Source organism: Mytilus edulis, chromosome 5, assembly GCF_963676685.1.
Source record: "Mytilus edulis chromosome 5, xbMytEdul2.2, whole genome shotgun sequence".
NCBI lineage: Eukaryota > Metazoa > Mollusca > Bivalvia > Mytilida > Mytilidae > Mytilus > Mytilus edulis.
This window is the reverse complement of record NC_092348.1, coordinates 64,236,700-64,255,540: the sequence shown is the minus strand read 5'-3', so window position 1 is coordinate 64,255,540 and position 18,841 is coordinate 64,236,700. Positions and strand designations below refer to the sequence as shown.

General features: G+C 33.2%; 2 protein-coding genes across 2 annotated transcripts in view; one reads left to right on the top strand and one right to left on the bottom strand.

Moving 5' to 3' along the window:
• Positions 1-7,877, bottom strand: part of LOC139524186 (mdm2-binding protein-like) — a 40,577-nt gene extending 32,700 nt beyond the window's left edge. Inside the window, exon 1 of the mRNA XM_071318812.1 lies at positions 7,771-7,877. Within this exon, the coding sequence (XP_071174913.1) occupies positions 7,771-7,810 (40 nt within the window). The 5' untranslated portion in view covers positions 7,811-7,877. The remainder of the gene's footprint in view (positions 1-7,770) is intronic.
• A 1,906-nt stretch (positions 7,878-9,783) lies between these two features.
• LOC139524184 (D-aspartate oxidase-like) lies at positions 9,784-18,571 on the top strand. The gene is made up of 10 exons (XM_071318811.1): positions 9,784-10,107; positions 11,175-11,295; positions 11,766-11,836; positions 12,525-12,590; positions 12,800-12,854; positions 13,677-13,778; positions 14,294-14,355; positions 15,353-15,470; positions 17,754-17,852; positions 18,366-18,571. Exons 1-10 carry the CDS (start codon positions 9,902-9,904, stop codon positions 18,489-18,491), a joined length of 1,026 nt encoding a protein of 341 aa, XP_071174912.1. The 5' UTR covers positions 9,784-9,901; the 3' UTR covers positions 18,492-18,571.
• The last annotated feature ends 270 nt before the right edge of the window (positions 18,572-18,841 follow it).

Below are 18,841 nucleotides of genomic sequence, written 5' to 3'. Positions count from 1 at the left end.
ACACATTTACGGTACATTTTATTTCCATTATACCTGTTTTCTAAGAGAAAAATATTTAAAAAGATATTAAATTTAATATGTTTGTATCTTCCTTAATTTCATTAGTATCAATAAGCGCATGGTTTTTTTTTAAATTTTGCAATAGCATCTATATTATTTGAGACAAGAGAAAAATAAAAATGAATTAGAATGTAATATGCCTAAAGGTTTCATTTGGTAAGTCAATACGGAAAAAGTATTATATTGAAAAATGAATCAATTATTCAATGTAACATACAAATTAAGTCTATTTTTTTTAAATGCAAAAATTAATCGTAAAATAGTTTTTTCAAAGACAAATAGGCTGCATCAGTAAGTAAGAAAATATATATCTATTTACTTTTTATTTTTAAGCATTTCCAATACAAAACACTTGTACGCGCTTATCTCATATAAATGGAAAAAAATAAGTAATAATTAATAATTAATCTGATAATACTAGATTATGTTTTTTGGGAAAAATGTTTGTATGAAAATATCTGAATGATATTTCGTATCTGTTGTAGATATACAAAATATGTCAAACCAACTGATTGCACCCGCTGCAAGTACAAATCCAACATCAAAGTACGCGATGACGAAAGGCAAAATATTTTTTGTTATAATAAAACACCCAAGCAATTTCTCATTCCACGTTCTAAAGAAAGACCAATGCAACATATGTGTCAACTACCAGAAAGCAACATCTAGTGATATGTTAACACCAAAGAAGAAACGTAATTATGACAAACATATAACTAAGAAAATAAGAGCTTGACAAGAGAAAAAAGCAGACAAAGACCATGCTAAAGAAAATTTGAATACAATGGTGGCAACATTTGACCTGAAAGCTGTTCTACAGATCCCATGTTCGCTGGTCAGTCATATTTATTTTATGAGAAAATTAAACAGTTACAACTTGTCTATATACAATCTTGCAAACAAACATGCCACTTGTTATCTTTGGTCAGAAGTTGATGCGAAGCGTGGATCCTGTGAAATTGGAACATGTTTGTATCTCCAACGAAACATCAAACATGTTATTTTGTATTCTGATGTATGTGCTGGTCAGAACAGGAATCAGTTCATCACTACTTGCCTAATGCATGCTGTTACAACACTTCCTAATATCGAAACAATTGACCACAAATTCATAGAAAGTGGACATACTCAGATGGAATGTGACAGTATGCATTCTGCCATTGAATTTGCAACAAAAAAGACCGAGTTTTATGTTCCACAGAAATGGTCGACAGTAATCCGCATGGACAGGAAAAAGAGTCCATATTTGATAGTTCCGCTCACATTTGAAGATATATACGATTTCAAAGGACTCCAAAACAGATTTTTCGGTACAGAAAAGAAGACATCAATGGATGTCAAAATGAAAATCAAATGGCTGAAAATGAGATGGTTGAGATTTTGAAAAGAAGAATCCAGATCAAATATCCTTTAAAAATAAATTAGATTCGTTCCGTAAAATGAGAGTTACAGAAAAGACTAGAAAAGGTCGTCCTGTAAATTTAATGGAGATACCTAAGAGATATACAGATAAACAGACAGTATCTGCTGATAAAAAGAATTATTACATTGGTTGCACTGAATTACATTGATTTCCCAGTTAGATAAAACCGATAATTTCACATACATAAACGTGGTTATTTCACTCTCTGACGTCATACAACAATAGGCGTTGTCAAGACGTCGATAACGTCGAAACAAAACATGCGTAGGAAAAACATATAGTTCCTTACATTTTGTACATTAATTTCATAAAAAAAAGCAATTTGACAATGTAATAAAAAGTATAACTAATCACCGTATTTGAATATCAAAAATAAGACAACTTGTGACCGAACGCCGCTATGGATTAAACTCGTGCTGCGCACTCGTTTAATCCATGCGTCGTTCGGTCACGCGTTGTATTATTTTTTGATATTCAAATACGGCGATTAGTTATACTATAAAGATTTACCGAATTTTTGTAAAACTGGTGTTATTACAAGCGAGTACCACAGTTTCTACAAAGGATTACAATCTGACAGCAAAACACCAGATTTAATCCCAGATCCGGATTTTGAGGAAGATGAAATTGACTCCGAAAAAGAATAATGATTAAGACTGAAAACTGCATCAGTTGTCTTCAAAGCAAAAACAATATAACAATCTTGATTTATCAGTTATAATATAACATAAACTGATATAGTGAATTATGCATTTCATTTTCAATTCACGTAGTCTTAGGAAATTCATTGATTTTTGCTGTGTTATATTTTCTTGTAATCAAGTACATTGGTTTTTTTTAAAGTCTAATTGTCACAAATGTCGAAGGAAACATAAGAAAGTTTTTAATTCTGAAAGAAAAGGAATAATCTTAAGGGAAAGTTTAAATAAGTCGTTATTCCTCTATTATTATTTCAATTTTAAAATTACTTAATTTTGTTTTACAAACAACATCCAATCTTTTTCTATTGGAACTTTTGTCTTTTCTTCTTTAAAATTCAGTGAAAACTACTCCACACAATATATTAATATTTTTTTTATGTGTATTTAATTTCATCAAGTGTTTTAGAAAATAATAATATTTCTTATAAATATAATAAAGATCATCCATTACCATAAATTCTTTAAAATAATGTAATTTTTTTAAAACAACCAAAAAACAGAATGATTGGAAAATAATTGGTCAAAAATAACAATTTAAATTTGATCGTGAATAATAATATATATTTTAAAATTCACATTCCGTGATTACTTTGTGTATAGTTTTCCCTATAATTACATCACCTTATGTATTGTTTTCTTTCATTTAACAATGTTTAATTATATCAAGTGTTATTTTGCATTTATCACAGTATATCATTCAAAACAAATAAAAAATAATTAGTTATATTTATTCGTTTTTCAAATTCCACAATCTCTTATTGCTTGCAAATGCAATGATGCTTATCAAACAACATTTATAATATGATATACCACACAGGCGTAAATATGTTATCACTAGTAATGACCTTGTGACACAAACATCTGCATTATATTTTAATCATTATGGAATACCTATATCCGTTAAACATTTCAAGTGCAATTATATCTTTTATCTGACAACCAATTAGCATCAAATTATAAAAGGATAACAACTAAGTCTATTTTTGCATTCAATGTTAATTTGGTACATTTCTGTAGTAAAATAGAATTTACATTTACAGTCAAACTTTGTATGTCGGTTTCTGAAAAGTCACAACTTTCCAGATACGAGATTGTTGCATTAACCCATCGTTATGTTGTCTTGCTGCTACCAGGAAATAAGTTTCTGCGAATTTCATGACTACCAGCTGGTATTTAATATAAAACAGCTGAAGACTAAGTTGTCTATGTATTTATCTTAATTGATACATTATAACAATATAAAACCATTCATTAACAGTTATAACAAGATCAATCTTGAACTGCACATCACACACATTTATTTCCTAAAACAAATATTTAAAAGCACTAAACATGCTAAAGTGAATTACTATTAATATGTTTAAAGGTCACTTGTATGTGATTTACATGTATTATTATTGCTGCCTTTAATTTTCCGCTTACAAAACATCTGGTTCATCAGTTTTATCTGGTACACCTGTGTTTTCCTAAAGAAAAATAGGGTGAATGGACTATCAGGGCAAATAGACCTATTTTTTTTATAGGGCGAACGGACTATCAGGGCAAATAGACCTATTTTTTTTATAGGGCGAACGGACTATCAGGGCAAACAGACCTATTTTTTTTATAGGGCAAACAGACTATCAGGGCGAATGGACCTATATGTTTTTTATAGGGCGAACATGTGATGTTTCAGGTATTATCTCAGAATTGAAATACAGTGTTCCAGCTAGGATTTCAAATGGGCAGGGTGCCAATCCTGAAAAATGGCATTTGGCGCGTGATATGATAATATGAAAAGGGCATGTTTTAATAAAGATATTTATCAAACATTGTGTTTATTGTTGAAACACTGGTTATACAAGAACATCATTAGCCCATATAGAACTCTATCTTTCTTCTATTTAGGCTGAAAAACTTGTCAATCAGCTTTGTTACACAAGTTTTTAGATAATTGCTTGGCACAGTTGAGCTTTATATGCAGTATGTTTTGAAAGGTGACCTGCTTCATTCTGTTTCTATGGTCTGACACACTTTACCAGTTTCGCCTTTCTACCTCTGCTGTGCTTAATGGCAATACAGCACAAAACAGCTGTGCTCAGTAAATGCACAATGTTAGGATATAGCAACAGTGAAAATTTGTATTAAAAATAAAGAATACAGAAAAAAATTACCAAGGCACCCTACCAACACTGCTACTAAGACCCTCTTTAACTTTTCCCATAACTCAAAATACCTAAACATATATATTCTTAAGCAAGAAGTATATATGTAGGACTCTAAAGTGCGATGGTACTCTAAAGTGCGATGGTCACGCTAAAGTGCGATGGTCTACGCCAAAGTACGATGGTGCCTCACGTTAAAATGTGATGGTTGTTTGTTTGCTAAAGTGCGATGGACCAAAAGGGCAAGATTCGAGGGATTAAAACATCAAGGTTAAAAATAGTCTTTTTACAAAAGATAATTGGTGTAGATTGCCATTCACACAGTCTTTCACTTATGGGAACATTGTAATTAGATTGCATTGTAAATTACAAATACAAAATAAGATTATTGTCAGAATATGTAACATTTTTTTTTAAGCTTTAATCTAAACAAGAGAGAGAGAGAGGTGATGTTCGCTGCCTTTTTTTTTTCTTTCATAGAGACCACACAAACATGTTATATTTTCCTTCAATATACAAACGATTGTTTTAGCCGACTAAATCAAATTATAGTTTACGCATGAAAACAAGTACTTTTTTTTTACCGACGTTACTTTCCAATAAAATCGACAATATTTTCAAGGGAACTGCAAAGTAAACTGCAACCTAAACAATGATTCAAATGTATCTTTTCGCTTCCACCAAAACCAGGATACATGATATCCATGCTAAATCCGACAAAGCACGGTCAGGTTTAAATCAATTCAGTCATTGACATTTCATTTTAAAGGTGTTAATAAAATATTTGTAATTTATCTTCCGGCGTGTTAAACTTTAAGTTTGTATAAACGACTGTTAACGTCATTATCCAACTACGTTTCGTACGTAGATACTTTCGCGGACCATCGCACTTTAGCGTATGGAAACATCAGACTTTACAGGGCTCACGCTTCCAGGCGACTTGGGCGAAGAAGTCGCTTTCCTAACCGTCACTTCGCTTTCACCAACCCCCAAAAGCGAAAACAAGTCGTCCTGTTCTTGACGATACTCGCTTTCAGTTGCTTTCGTCATCGGACATTTTCAATTTTTACCAAGTTGATGAAACATCAATTTTTTATTGATAATGAAAGAAATTTAGACATAAACGATTCATTATCTAAAGAAAAGAGGTTGAAGCATTGTTTTTGCAGTGTGTTGCAGGTTATTTGATAAAATACAACTTTTCATCACTTCGTGCATTTCCGCAAGTTCCGGTGCTTGTTACTTGAAAACGTACATCAACCTAAATTTCGGCGGCAAAATAAGTTTGTTACTTCATTTAAACGTGATAAAAGTTGCCTCCAGTAAATGTTTAATCCATTTATTGCATTAAAAACGTCATGCTCCTTTCCAAATAACTTGTCAAACATCGTTTATTTTTGTAAATTTTCTTGGATTCATCCGCCATTGACCGATTTCTAAACTACAGATCTGAACCGGACCAGCTATAGGTGTCATACCACCAATTAAAAGTCCCTATCTGTTCAACCAAATTTTGCAATTTTCACAGCTTTCTAAATATTTTACCTTAAGTTTAACTAGGTATATCCTGAATTGCACAGGTGTCACCTTTCTGCATGCCAATTTTCAACATACATTCAAAATCATATAAGAAAGAAGAGAGCTCCCGAAAGGAGGTACCACTAAAAATAACCCCTGGTTTTCTGGAAATCTTAAATTAGTATACCATGGAGCGCATTAATCCCCAATTTTAAATGCAAACTCCTAGACAGGTAAAATTTGGCTCAAAATGATCTTAATATATTTCTCTTTCAACAAAAGTTTCATTTCTGCAAATTTGTTGGTTAGTTTAGGTGAACAATGACATCAAATGCACTATTTTTTGTCCGAGTAGGCCTACTTTCACATACGTTCTAAATTTGAGGGAGTAATTGGTGGTATGACACCTATAAACGAAATCCGTACTTTTACAATAATTACTACGGACGCACGGATGGAACAGCTGACAGAAGAATATTGATGCCAAGGAAATTACGTATTCCACACACATTAAGAGACTTTTACATCTAATTGATTGGTGTAAATAATTTCCTATATTTTTTATGGATTGTTTCAAAGTTGCTCAACTCTGAGACTATTAATTATATTATGGCCCAGCTTATAACTTTTATATTTTTTTATGAGAAACACTGAATTTGATATACAAGATAGATTTGAATTAAATTGTAATTGATATATTATAATTTCTTTACATTTTTTAAAATAAAAAAATATTTTTTTAGTGCTAGATATAAATTGAATAATATAAAAAGAACATTATTTACATATGACCCTTTATACTATAGTAAAATCCAAACATTGTAGCACACTGTGCGAATGAGCACTTCTCTTTCAACTCTCACCACTTCTCCCTATCAGTTTCAAAAAGAGAAGTCACTTCTCCTTATAATTTTGAAGTAGTGTGAGCCCTGACTTTAGCGTAGACCATAGCACTTTAGCGTGACCATCATACTTCAGCGTCCCCATCGCACTTTAGAGTCCTACATATATATGTAGACATATTTTAGAATATGTTAAGTGGGTTACTCAATGCTAAGAAAATATCAAATTGAGTTATCTTTCTTTATTCGGGTGTGCTCCTTCTTTGGAGGATTATAAACTGTACGTAGAAGATGTAAATTTTCGTATAAAAAATGAGGGCAGTCAATGACAAATACGTCTGAATTTACTAATTATTTCACGGAAAACAGGTAAAACGATGTCTTCAACGAGTTGATTATGGTTTTCAACTTTTTGTCATTACGTTTTCTCCATGATATGAAACTACGGTTAACATTGCAAATTGTGCCCAAGTTGTCGTAATGCACATTTCTTCAAAGATAATTGCCAACTGACCGATTCTATTTGAATGAATTAATGTTGATGATCATTAATGACCTATCCCATAAACGGATTACCTATAACAACAGATTAGGACACCAGTTGAAATTAACCGTTGATTAGCTTGGGGTCGTAAACAAAGTCATAAACTTTCACCAGGTAAATTTAGTAATTAGAGGATCTTATTAATATGAACAAAATAATATACGATCGATTTCAAATAAGGCAGGGCGCCCTGGAAACTGTAAAAAGGGCACAGGGCGGCACTCGGGAAAGGGCGGGCGACGTGCCCTCAGAGCTGGAACATATCAACATCAAGCTGAAATTAACCTTAAAAACAAAGTTAGCTGGTGATATAAATCACTTTTACGGCTGCACAGTGTTGTCTAGAGTTCTGTATTATCTGACAGAGTAAAGTTATTTCAATAATTGTTTATTTTGTTGTGTGGTCCATCTCAACCTCTGCCGGTTTTTGGGCCTACTTTCAGCTTCTGATTACAATGCAACTACATCATTTCCTAGTTCCTTATGACGTATATCATGTGTTTGTTGTGTGTAAAATATTCCAAACCAGTATACTAACCAGAAGAAATCAAGAAAAGGCAATAATAATTATAAGGCATCTTCACATTTATGAATTTGGCGGGTTAGACAGGGGAGATAACTGTACGTTGAACCGATAACGGAAAAGAACAGAATATACTCCGTCACGATAAATGGATACCAAAAATTTCTAGAATTAAACTTTTTTTCCAACCCTGATTTTTGGGTTGATATGACTGTAAACAAAAATTGGTGAAGAAAAAATCATATGGTGGTGTGCTTCTTTTTTTTGCTACGGCCCTTTGAAAGTACCTAATTTTGATGATTTTCCCATTTTTCATTAACTTTTACCCATTTAGGGGCTATTATCGTGAAAAAAAAATCACAGTTCCACAATTATACTGTTTTCATACTCTCAATAAAGATGAAGTGGACCAATCTGTATAAATTCCACTAAAAAAGCTATGGGTAGGTGTTAATATAAGAAAGTTTTATCATATTTTGATGCTTTTTCGTGTCAAATTTACCATGTTGTCAACTTTTGGAAATTTATGATTTTTCTCTGTTTAAAGAATAAAATGCATATTATTTCAACTTCCTTGTTATAAATGATTGACAAAATACATGTCTAGGAAATTTGAAAAGAAAAAGTTATATAGGATGTTTATGTTTCTGATAAAATCATTTTTGTTCCCCTCTGACTCATTTCTCTCAAAATTTCAGCTAAAAAAACTGACTTGGTTAGTAATAAAATTTGAAAATTTCATTTCTCAAAAACTACTTATTGGAAATACACAATTCTTCCACTTTCTCAAAAACTACTTATTGGAAATACACAATTCTTCCACAGAGTTAAGTTTATTATGATAATTATCAAATTCATTGCTATTTTCCACTTGTATCACATATTTTGGAAATAATTCCAGAACGAGATTTCAATGAGAATACATGAGACTGAAACATAGGAAGAATACACCCTTAAATCACAGTACGTTGTACAGTTTATTCATTCTCTTTGATTTATCGTTCCATGTCTGAAAAATCTAAGGGTTTTAAGAGATCTTTTCATTTGCAAATGAAAATCAGAGACATATATCAGAGATTATATGTCTCTGCATATATGATATATACAGAGACATATTGTATTATAACATATGTCTCTGATATAAAAAAAAAAAACAAAAAAAAAACGGTTTGCCCAGGACATTTCTGTATAGGGACCAGACACTATAAAAAAAATAAATTGTTCTTTGGGCTATCATACTTATATAATAGTCCAAGATGGTTCCATATTCTAATATCATCTATCTGTTTTTCTATCAAAGAGAGAAGCCCCACTTGTGGATAGTGACCTAAGTACTTAAGTTACTTCATCACTGACTTACCTTTCACAACTGAAAATGCGAGTTCGAATTCCGCTCAGGCGTGGATCCAGGGGGTGGGGCTCCGGGGGTTGGAACCCCCCCTTTTTGGACGATCAATGCATTTGAATGGGGACATGTAGCTGGCTGGATCCGTCCCTGTCGCTCTTGGCAGGTGCTTTCTTCTTCTATTTTAATTGATTAGTATAGTCGAAGAGAAAGACACACCGAAGAGAGAAGAAACAGACACACCAAAGAGAAAGAAAACTTGAAGACACACCGAAGAGAGAAAGAAAAAGACACACCAAAGAGAGAAAGAAAAAGACACACCGAAGAGAGAAGGAAAATGACACACCGATGAGAGGAAGAAAAATACACATCGAAGAGAGAAGAAAAAGACACACCGAAGAGAGAAAGAAAAAGACACATCGGCGAAGAGTGAAAGAAAAAGACACACCGAAGTGAACAAGAAAAAGACACGTCGAAGAGAGAGTCAGAATGACTGTAAAACAGCATAACGAACCTAGGATAAGATGATATACTTTGACTGTATTTTTTAAAACAGTTCGACATTACGATAATTGTATTGGAAATGAAAACCCGTGACCCTGTTTCTAGACAATGTCCAGTCCAATCATGACAGCTGACCATAAGAGATTATTTAAATAGGATATATACGTTTTTCACTTTCCATATTTACACTGCTAAAAATATACGATACGGTGAACGTACTTTTGTACGTGATCGCCTTGTGAGTGAGATAAATCTGCTCTGTGTAAAAGATTAATGTTCTATCATTGAAAGGAAGACATGGATAACAATCAGAGAAAATCGATCGCTGTTTTAGGAGCCGGTGTCGTAGGTTTGTCTACGGCGATCAATATACAGAAACTCTACCCCCGGGCAGAGGTGACCATTATTGCTGACAAATTTAATTATGAAACGACAAGTGATGGGGCTGCAGGAATATTCAGACCAACCAGTATCAAAACTAACGGGGATTTGGCAATAATTAGGTAGGTTTATTAATTATTTTGACTTTGGCAGAGAATTTTCAAGGACAACATGACATTGCACTCGTTCTTGTCTAATTATATAACTAAAACAATATTATATATTTATAACCTGCACACGACTAATGCGTGGTCTAGGTGCAAGGTTGATTTCAGATGCTAATCTTCATATTTTTGTTCAATTTGAGTAAGACTACAATAATTGACAGAGCTGATGTGACACTATATAAAAAGGATAAGAAAAAAAATGTTAGCATCATTCGAACCATCTTCCAATCGCATCGTTCTCACAGGTTCGATTAATATGCTTCCAACTCTTGTATTTACATTTCGACTTTAAATAAATCCAACCAAAACTCTTTAATTTGGTTAATAATTTACACATACGTGATACGATTTGGATTAGGATAATTTTAAATATTCTGCGCATTTCAATACGGATAGTGCCCCCCCCCCCCCCCCCCCCCCACACACACACTTTTTTTTAAAGACCACAACCATAAATCCCAAATACAGACGAAAACTGAACTTATAGGGGTTTAGTAATCAGAACATCAATAATATAAATTTATATGCCATTTTCATTTTTTTTATTCAACCGTTTATTTTCAAGTCAGATTAACTTCTTTTTGCGATAAGCCTTCTTAATTAATGTTGTGCACTTAAAAAACACATTAGAGTACACTGAATGTAGATGTGCAAACACAACGTGAATAGATTTTTTACAAATGTTAAACACATTTGAACAGCAGTCTGCTTACTACCCATTCAATGAAAAAGTCCGCCGTCAATCTCAGATGCGGATCCAGGATTTTCAACAAAGGGGGGGGGGGGGGGGATCATTGGCAAACTAGACAACATTTGGAGGGGGACACGTTTCTTGTCAATGCATTAACCAAATATGTAGTTTCATAATTGGAGACACGTCCCCTGTCCCCTTAATCCGCATCTGGAACTGAAATTCGTCCTGCGTTTTCAATGTTATACGGCAAGTTTCGACTTAACTGTGAAGTACACAATTCTGTAAACGTTTTCAAATATAATTGAGTTTCTGTCACTCTTTTAAAAAGGAAGTGGTGTAAAGATTCTTTCAAATGGTACCATAGTATCTGGAAATCCGAGGAAGCCCCTAAGGCAGGAGTACATCGTGTTGGAGGATATTTGTATGGAAGAGAAGAATGCGAGGCTCATGTGAGTAAAATTGCATCGCTTTTTATCAAATATTTACGGACGCAAAACAAATATCTTCCAATGACAATATTAGAAATTGCTGACATAGGAGATGCTGCACTTTTACATTAAAATATGATTCAAAAACAGAGGGATATATGCCATATAAATAAAAGATGTGGCACTAACTCACGGTATACTACACCAATCGCATGTATTTCATTATTGCGTAACAGAGGGGTGTAAATGTTTGGTGTTTTTATCCTTCTCTCACTCCTTATTTTATCTCTATAAGTTATGATTGATATTTTTCGTTGCAAATGGTTCATGAAAACAAATCACTATTTTGAGCGAAAACCAAAGACTACTATGGGATTACATATATATAGACACAAACAGGAAGGACAGAATAAAAATCACGGATATGTATATATATATATTGAATGTAACAATTACTGTTAATTTTAAATCAGTTTTTAATACTTTAACAGACTCCACTGTATTGTTATGAGACAAGGAAGTTGTCAAAAGATGAATTAAGCGGTCTTACAGGCGACCCAAGGTTTGTATTTGTGGATATTAATAATTAATTCTAGTTAAGAGACAAACGGAGACTAAATCGCCTGTAATTGTTGAGCACGATATATAACCAGAGGCTATATATTTTGTTGGCTGATTTCAATTAATCATTGCTGCAGGCTAACAGTGGCTGATCTAGGTGGGGGTCGGAGTTAGAACCCCATTCTTTTAATTACGAACGAGGCATTTGAATTTGGACAATTTGTATATTTGGAACCCCCTTTAAACATGGCTGAATCCGCCCTATCCGCCAATAGGCAAGTTGAAGTTGGCAACATCTAGACTACCAATTGAATACTATAGTACAATATATATGTTAAAAAATAAGATTTAATGTTTTCAGTAGAAAGATATAAGAAGATGTGGAATTAGTACCAATGAGACAACTCTCCATCCAAGTCACAATTTGTAACAGTAAACCATTATAGGTCAAAGTACGGCCTTCAACACGGAGCCTTGACTCCATGAATCATATACTCTTGTCGCCCTGATTATGCAAAGCCTTATCTCAACCGACATGCGTAACCGTTTATGCGGTTTAAAAATTGCGTTCAATAAACATTCTTTCAAGTTGCTTATTAAATTCATAGCTTATGTTATGGTTGTCTTACTATAAAAAAGTGATGATACTGAATTAAATTATAGTCAAGTTCCTGGTTTATTTTTTTCAGATATGGATATTTTAGTGACACCTTGATGATTGAATGTCGACGGTATTTGCCATGGTTACTTCAATGGTATGTTTTCTTTCCTTTGCATTTTGCATGCATCGAATAATTACTAAATTCGTTTTTTTAATTTCAGTTTATAATTTGAAATGAAATTCTTTACTTTAATCTCACTCTTTCTACTTTACACTTCTGATGTTATGTTATATTTAAAAAATAAAAGTTCTAAACCAGTTTTCATGATATTGAGTATGTGCTAAATAAACATTGCATTTCAGGTTTCATAAAAATGGCGGAAAAACAAGAATCGAGAAAATAGAGTCCCTTTCACAAGTAAGCTTCCCGTTTCATACTGTATGTCATGCATATTTAGATACTGTATGTCATGAATATTCATTAAAACGACAAATCAGAGCTCTGTAGAAGTATATATATTTGAAGACTTTCAATATTTGTAGACATATGTAGCATAATAATATCAGAGTGTTGATTGATTATTGGTTGCTGTTGAAGTCCAGTGGCAAATGTTTCATGCATATGATTCGTAGTTAGCTTCTGCTGACAACGCAATTGGTATTTTTCAAAGACGGTCTAAACTAACAGTATCATTTGTATGCAATAAAGACAAGAGTGCGTGAAATTCTCCCTTTACGGAGTATCGGATTAAACGTCTCCATTCCGACCAGATGTGCCTGGATGGGGCCAAGGATTTTAAACTTTCTGGTCAATCAGTTTACATTTTATTATTCCTACAGCATCACACTGTGTCATGGTTATATATAATAAATCTCAGATTCATTCATATCAATCCGGGTTCTGTATCGTTAAAAAGAATTCTAAAATGGTCTTACTAGTGGATTGCTCCTACTTTATAATTGATCATAATTCAGTAGAATTTTTAATATATTTTGGTCCATATGTATTCGTTGAAAAGAGTACAAATTACTTAACAAAGTATGTGTTTGGACATTTATGTTAATAAAGTAATTGTTTGAAAATTTATGTTAACAAAGTGATTGTTTGAACATTTATGTTAACAAAGTAATTGTTTGAACATTTTTGTTAACAAAGTAATTGTTTGAACATTTATGTTAACAAAGTAATTGTTTGAACATTTATGTTTTTGAAGCTATATGAACACCAACGTGATTTCAGATTGTAAACCAGTACGATATTTACGTCAACTGTCTTGGACTTGGAGCCAGAGAATTGTTTGAAGACAAAGAAATGTTTCCTGTCAGAGGACATCTCATAAGAGTAAACAATTATAGTTTTCTTTAAGACATTGTTTAGATGTTTATATAGATTTTATTTTAAAGTAATTAAAACGAATATAAAGAAGATGTGATATGATTCCCAATGAGACAACTCTTGATAAGAGACCAAATGACACATAAATTAACAATTTTAGGTCACCTTACGGCCTTCAACAATGAGCAAATCCCATACCGCATGCATGGTCATCTTTAAAAGTCCTTGAACAGACAATTCTACGGTGTGATACAGTGTTTTATATATTGTATCAAATATCAATAGTTGCAGACTGGTTGGAACTCTCTGTGATTTCCACATATAACATCAAATCCCTAAAAAAATCCGTAAAGAATAAGATATATGCAGTAATATCAAACAAAAGAACCACATATGCTCAGTTTAATGTTACAGAGAAATATTGTTGCGAGTTCTATGTGTTTTACAAAACAGTGTATTTTCTGTTGTGAAAGTGGATGCATTTTTGTAACCTAAAATGTAAAAAAAAAATGTTTTACCAGGTACAAGCACCATGGGTGAAGAATGCTTATTTTGCGGACACCTCAACATACATATATCCCGGGTAAGAAAAAAAATACATACTTAGATTATCAAAATACGAGAACATGCAGTGAGGTCAATTTTCACTTTATTTCTTGAATATTAAAAATAAAATTACAATCCTGTCCTCAAGTATTTTGTTCTCTCCTTTCTTGTAACTTATGTATTTCTTTGTATACAATTTGAAATATGTTTTTTAAATTTCTTGATAAAACAACAGTTTGTTTAAACAAAAAAGACCCCAACACAATAGCACGCTTAAAAATATTCAGTACAACGAGGTCAATAATGTCCCGTATCCCATTTCAAATACGTGTACTTTAGTTTGGAAATACACAAACTAAATAATCCGTTAGTTATTTCTTGTGTTATTTTTAAGTTGGAAAATATTGCAGACGTTTCTTCTACCGATTCCCTAGTCCTGAATATGCATGAAATATTTGCCACTGGACGTTAAGTAACCAACAATCATTTAGTCTACATTCGAATGTAGGTATACATTATGACTACGTAGACTACTTTCGATTGAAAGCAAGATCATGCTCACAGGGGAAATTGTTCGGCTGCTTGGGTTATATTGATACAGTCATGCCTAGGTTTTTTTTAAAGAGAGTTAAATTACTAATTGCAAAAGGGGGGTAGGAGAATGACACGCTCTTAGCACGCATAGAAGTACCCACACAACAACGAGTGTTCTGCATATGGGTGACATGTTGCCAGGCTTTTAATTTAGTGTCTAACTGTCTCCATCGCACCATTGGTTTTTTTTCTCGTCGCAGTGATAATTACTATGATTTGACCTGATGCAGTCACCCATTATTCAGTTCTTATCATTGTTATTTTTGTTAACGTGTTCTCTTCCTGAATATTTCCAAATATATTGCATCTCGATTAAAAACAACCAATCAATCTACCATTAATTTTGCAGTGACATCAATACCAGAAAAAAAATAAATGTAAAACGCTTTACTAATACATGTATACCGATTAACACATCCTATATCCTATTTTTCCTGCAGACAAGACGATGTTGTGTTAGGAGGTACAAGACATGTAGGAGAGGAGTCTTTAGATTACAGTGAAGATACATTTAACGACGTCTTACACAGATGTTGTCAAATATTACCAGGTCTTAAGGTACGTTCTGATCTTCGAACTGGTTTTAATTGGGAGATCATGAGAGTGTTCCGGGGTATGGGATCCTCCTTTTTCTCCATCAATTAAAAATAAAAATATGTGAACGTTTATAATTGTTCTGGGGCTGGACCCCCTTCTTTTTACACAATATAGCTGAATCTACATCTTGTTTTTAGCTCACCTGGCCGGAAGGCAAAGTGAGCTTTTCTCATCACTTGGCGTCCGGCGTCCGTCGTCCGTCGTCCGTCGTCGTCCGTCGTCGTCGTCGTCGTCCTGCGTTAACTTTTACAAAAATCTTCTCCTCTGAAACTACTGGGCCAAATTTAACCAAACTTGGCCACAATCATCATTGGGCTATCTAGTTTTTAAAATGTGTCCGGTGCCCCGCCCAACCAACCAAGATGACCATCATGGCTAAAAATAGAACATATGGGTAAAATGCAGTTTTTGGCTTATAACTCAAAAACCAAAGCATTTAGAGCAAATCTGATACGAGGTAATATTGTTCATCAGGTCACGATCTATCTGCCCTGAAATTTTCAGATGAATCGGACATTTCGTTGTTGGGTTGCTGCCCCTGAAATGGTAATTTTAAGGAAATTTTGCTGTTTTTGGTTATTATCTTGAATATTATTATAGATCGAGATAAACTGTAAACAGCAATAATGTTCAGCAAAGTAAGATCTAAAAATAAGTCAACATGACCAAAATGGTCAGTTGACCACTTTAGGAGTTATTGCCCTTTATAGTCAATTTTTAACCATTTTTCGTAAATCTTAGTAATCTTTTAGAAAAATCTTCTTATTTGAAACTACTGGGCCAAATTTAACCAAACTTGGCCATATTCATCATTGGGGTATCTAGTTTAAAAAATGTGTCCGGTAACTCGGCCAACCAACCAAGATGGCCGCCATGGCTAAAAATAGAACATATGGGTAAAATGCAGTTTTTGGCTTAAAACTCGAAACCCAAAGCATTTAGAGCAAATCTGACAGCGGTAAAATTGTTGATCAGGTCACGATCTATCTGCCCTGGAATTTTCAGATGAATCAGATAATCGGTTGTTGGGAAGCTGCCCCAAAAATGGTAATTTTAAGGAAATTTTGCTGTTTTTGGTTATTTTCTTGAATATTATTATAGATAGAGATAAACTGCAAACAGCAATAATGTTCAGCAAAGTAAGATCTACAAATAAGTCAACATGACCAAAATGGTCAGTTGACCACTTTAGGAGTTATTGCCCTTTATAGTCAATTTTTAACCATTTTTCGTAAATCTTAGTAATCTTTTAGATAAATCTTCTCCTCTGAAACCATTGGGCCACATTTAACCAAACTTGGCCATAATCATCATTGGGGTATCTAGTTAAAAAACAGTGTCCGGTAAATCGGCCAACAAACCAAGATGGCCGCCATGGCTAAAAATAAAACATGGGGGTAAAATGCAGTTTTTGGCTTATAACTCAAAAACCAAAGCATAAAGAGCAAATCTGACAGGAAGTAAAATTGTTGATCAGGTCACGATCTATCTGCCCTGGAATTTTCAGATGAATCGGATAATCGGTTGTTAGGTTGCTGCCCCTGAATTGGTAATTTTGAGGAAATTTTGCTGTTTTTTTGTTATTATCTTGAATATTATTATAGATAGAGATAAACTGTAAAAAGCAATAATGTACAGCAAAGTAAGAACTAAAAATAAGTCAGTATGACCAAAATAGTCAATTGACCCCCTAAGGAGTTATTGCCCTTCATAGTCAATTTTTAACAATTTTCTTAAAATTTGAAGATTTTCAATAACATTTTCCACAGAAAGTACTGTTATAGATAGAGATAATTGTAAGCAGCAAGAATGTTTAGTAAAGTAAGATCTACAAACACATCACCATCACCAAAACACAATTTTGTCATGAATCCATCTGTGTCCATTGTTTAATATTCACATAGACCAAGGTGATCGACACAGGCTCTTTAGAGCCTCTAGTTTGTGTTTCCTATCTCACTACCTGCAGTTTTGGTTAAGCATCGTTGACGTCCATGGCAAAATTGCGATTTTTATTGTTTACCAAATCAAGAGCAGTAAACTGATATAAATGAAACTTTCACAGAATCATCAATACATGTTACCAATAGACAACTCTTTCTTTATTTTATTTTTAAAAAAATGCTAGAGACTAAATTAAAAAAGTCTTTTGCTAGGAATTGAATGGGTGTTTGAGAAATGATGTACATTTGTCTATTTGTAACGAGTGCAGTATAAATTAATAATGTCTAACTTTTTTTACAGAGTGCTCCGATTGTGAGGAAATGGGTGGGAATAAGACCACACCGGACCTCAATCCGAACAGAGATAGAACTTAAAAAGGTTGGAGGTCATATCATGAAGGTATATTATATATAATATATAAAAAGCAGAAAAATGTTAACGATAAAAATCGGATGTGCGTTTATAGTTTAATGATATTTGCAATGATTGTAATTTACCACCACGCAAGTTATGTACAGCAAGCTGACTCCTTGCAGGACATCATACAAGGTACATCTGGGTCAATATAAAGTCACGGTGTTAACGTTGGTTCAAACCCGTATTTTGTACGCTTTTCTTCATAGATTGAGCGCCAATCTACTTTGTTTTTTTGTCCAATTGAATGACGAAGATAATTGTTTTAGTAAAGTTATGATTAAGTTGATAAAACTAGTGTGTCCAACGGTTGATTCGCTATAGACGGATTTTCTGATAATTTGTCACAGATGTACTTACACAACTTTCATGCAATTGATGTCAACAAAATTCCGCTCTTTAAACCCACAAATTATATCAACGAAAATATGTGTTGTATATTTTCATCAAAATATGCTTCTAAACAGTTAAAACTAATTATTTCATTTTTTGATACAGGTAGTTCACAATGTCGGACACGGAGGAGATGGTGTCGCCCTGAGTTGGGGGAGTGCGATATCTGCTGCCAAACTAGTTGCACAGATCCTTTACTCAGATGTCGCAATCTCAAGATCAAAATTATAAACTAAATCAAATCTATGTTTTATACAAATAATCTGTTGATAAATGTATTTTTGTTTCAATAAATAGTCTTGTATAAACGATTTTTCCTAATCATGTAAAGATATAATGTATTAAAAAATACTAGTCTAAATAGACTCACATATATATACGACATACTCGCTAATGCACCACCGTAAAAAAAATACACAATTGGATAGGTCTTTATACTACATACTATATACGAAAGACAGAACAGCTAACTAGTATTCCGGCAAGCTAGCTCTTATAGTTTCATCATTCAGATGATTGTTCGTAATTTCAACAGGTCTATATCACTCACTTGCTGATAAAGTACACATTAGATTTGATTT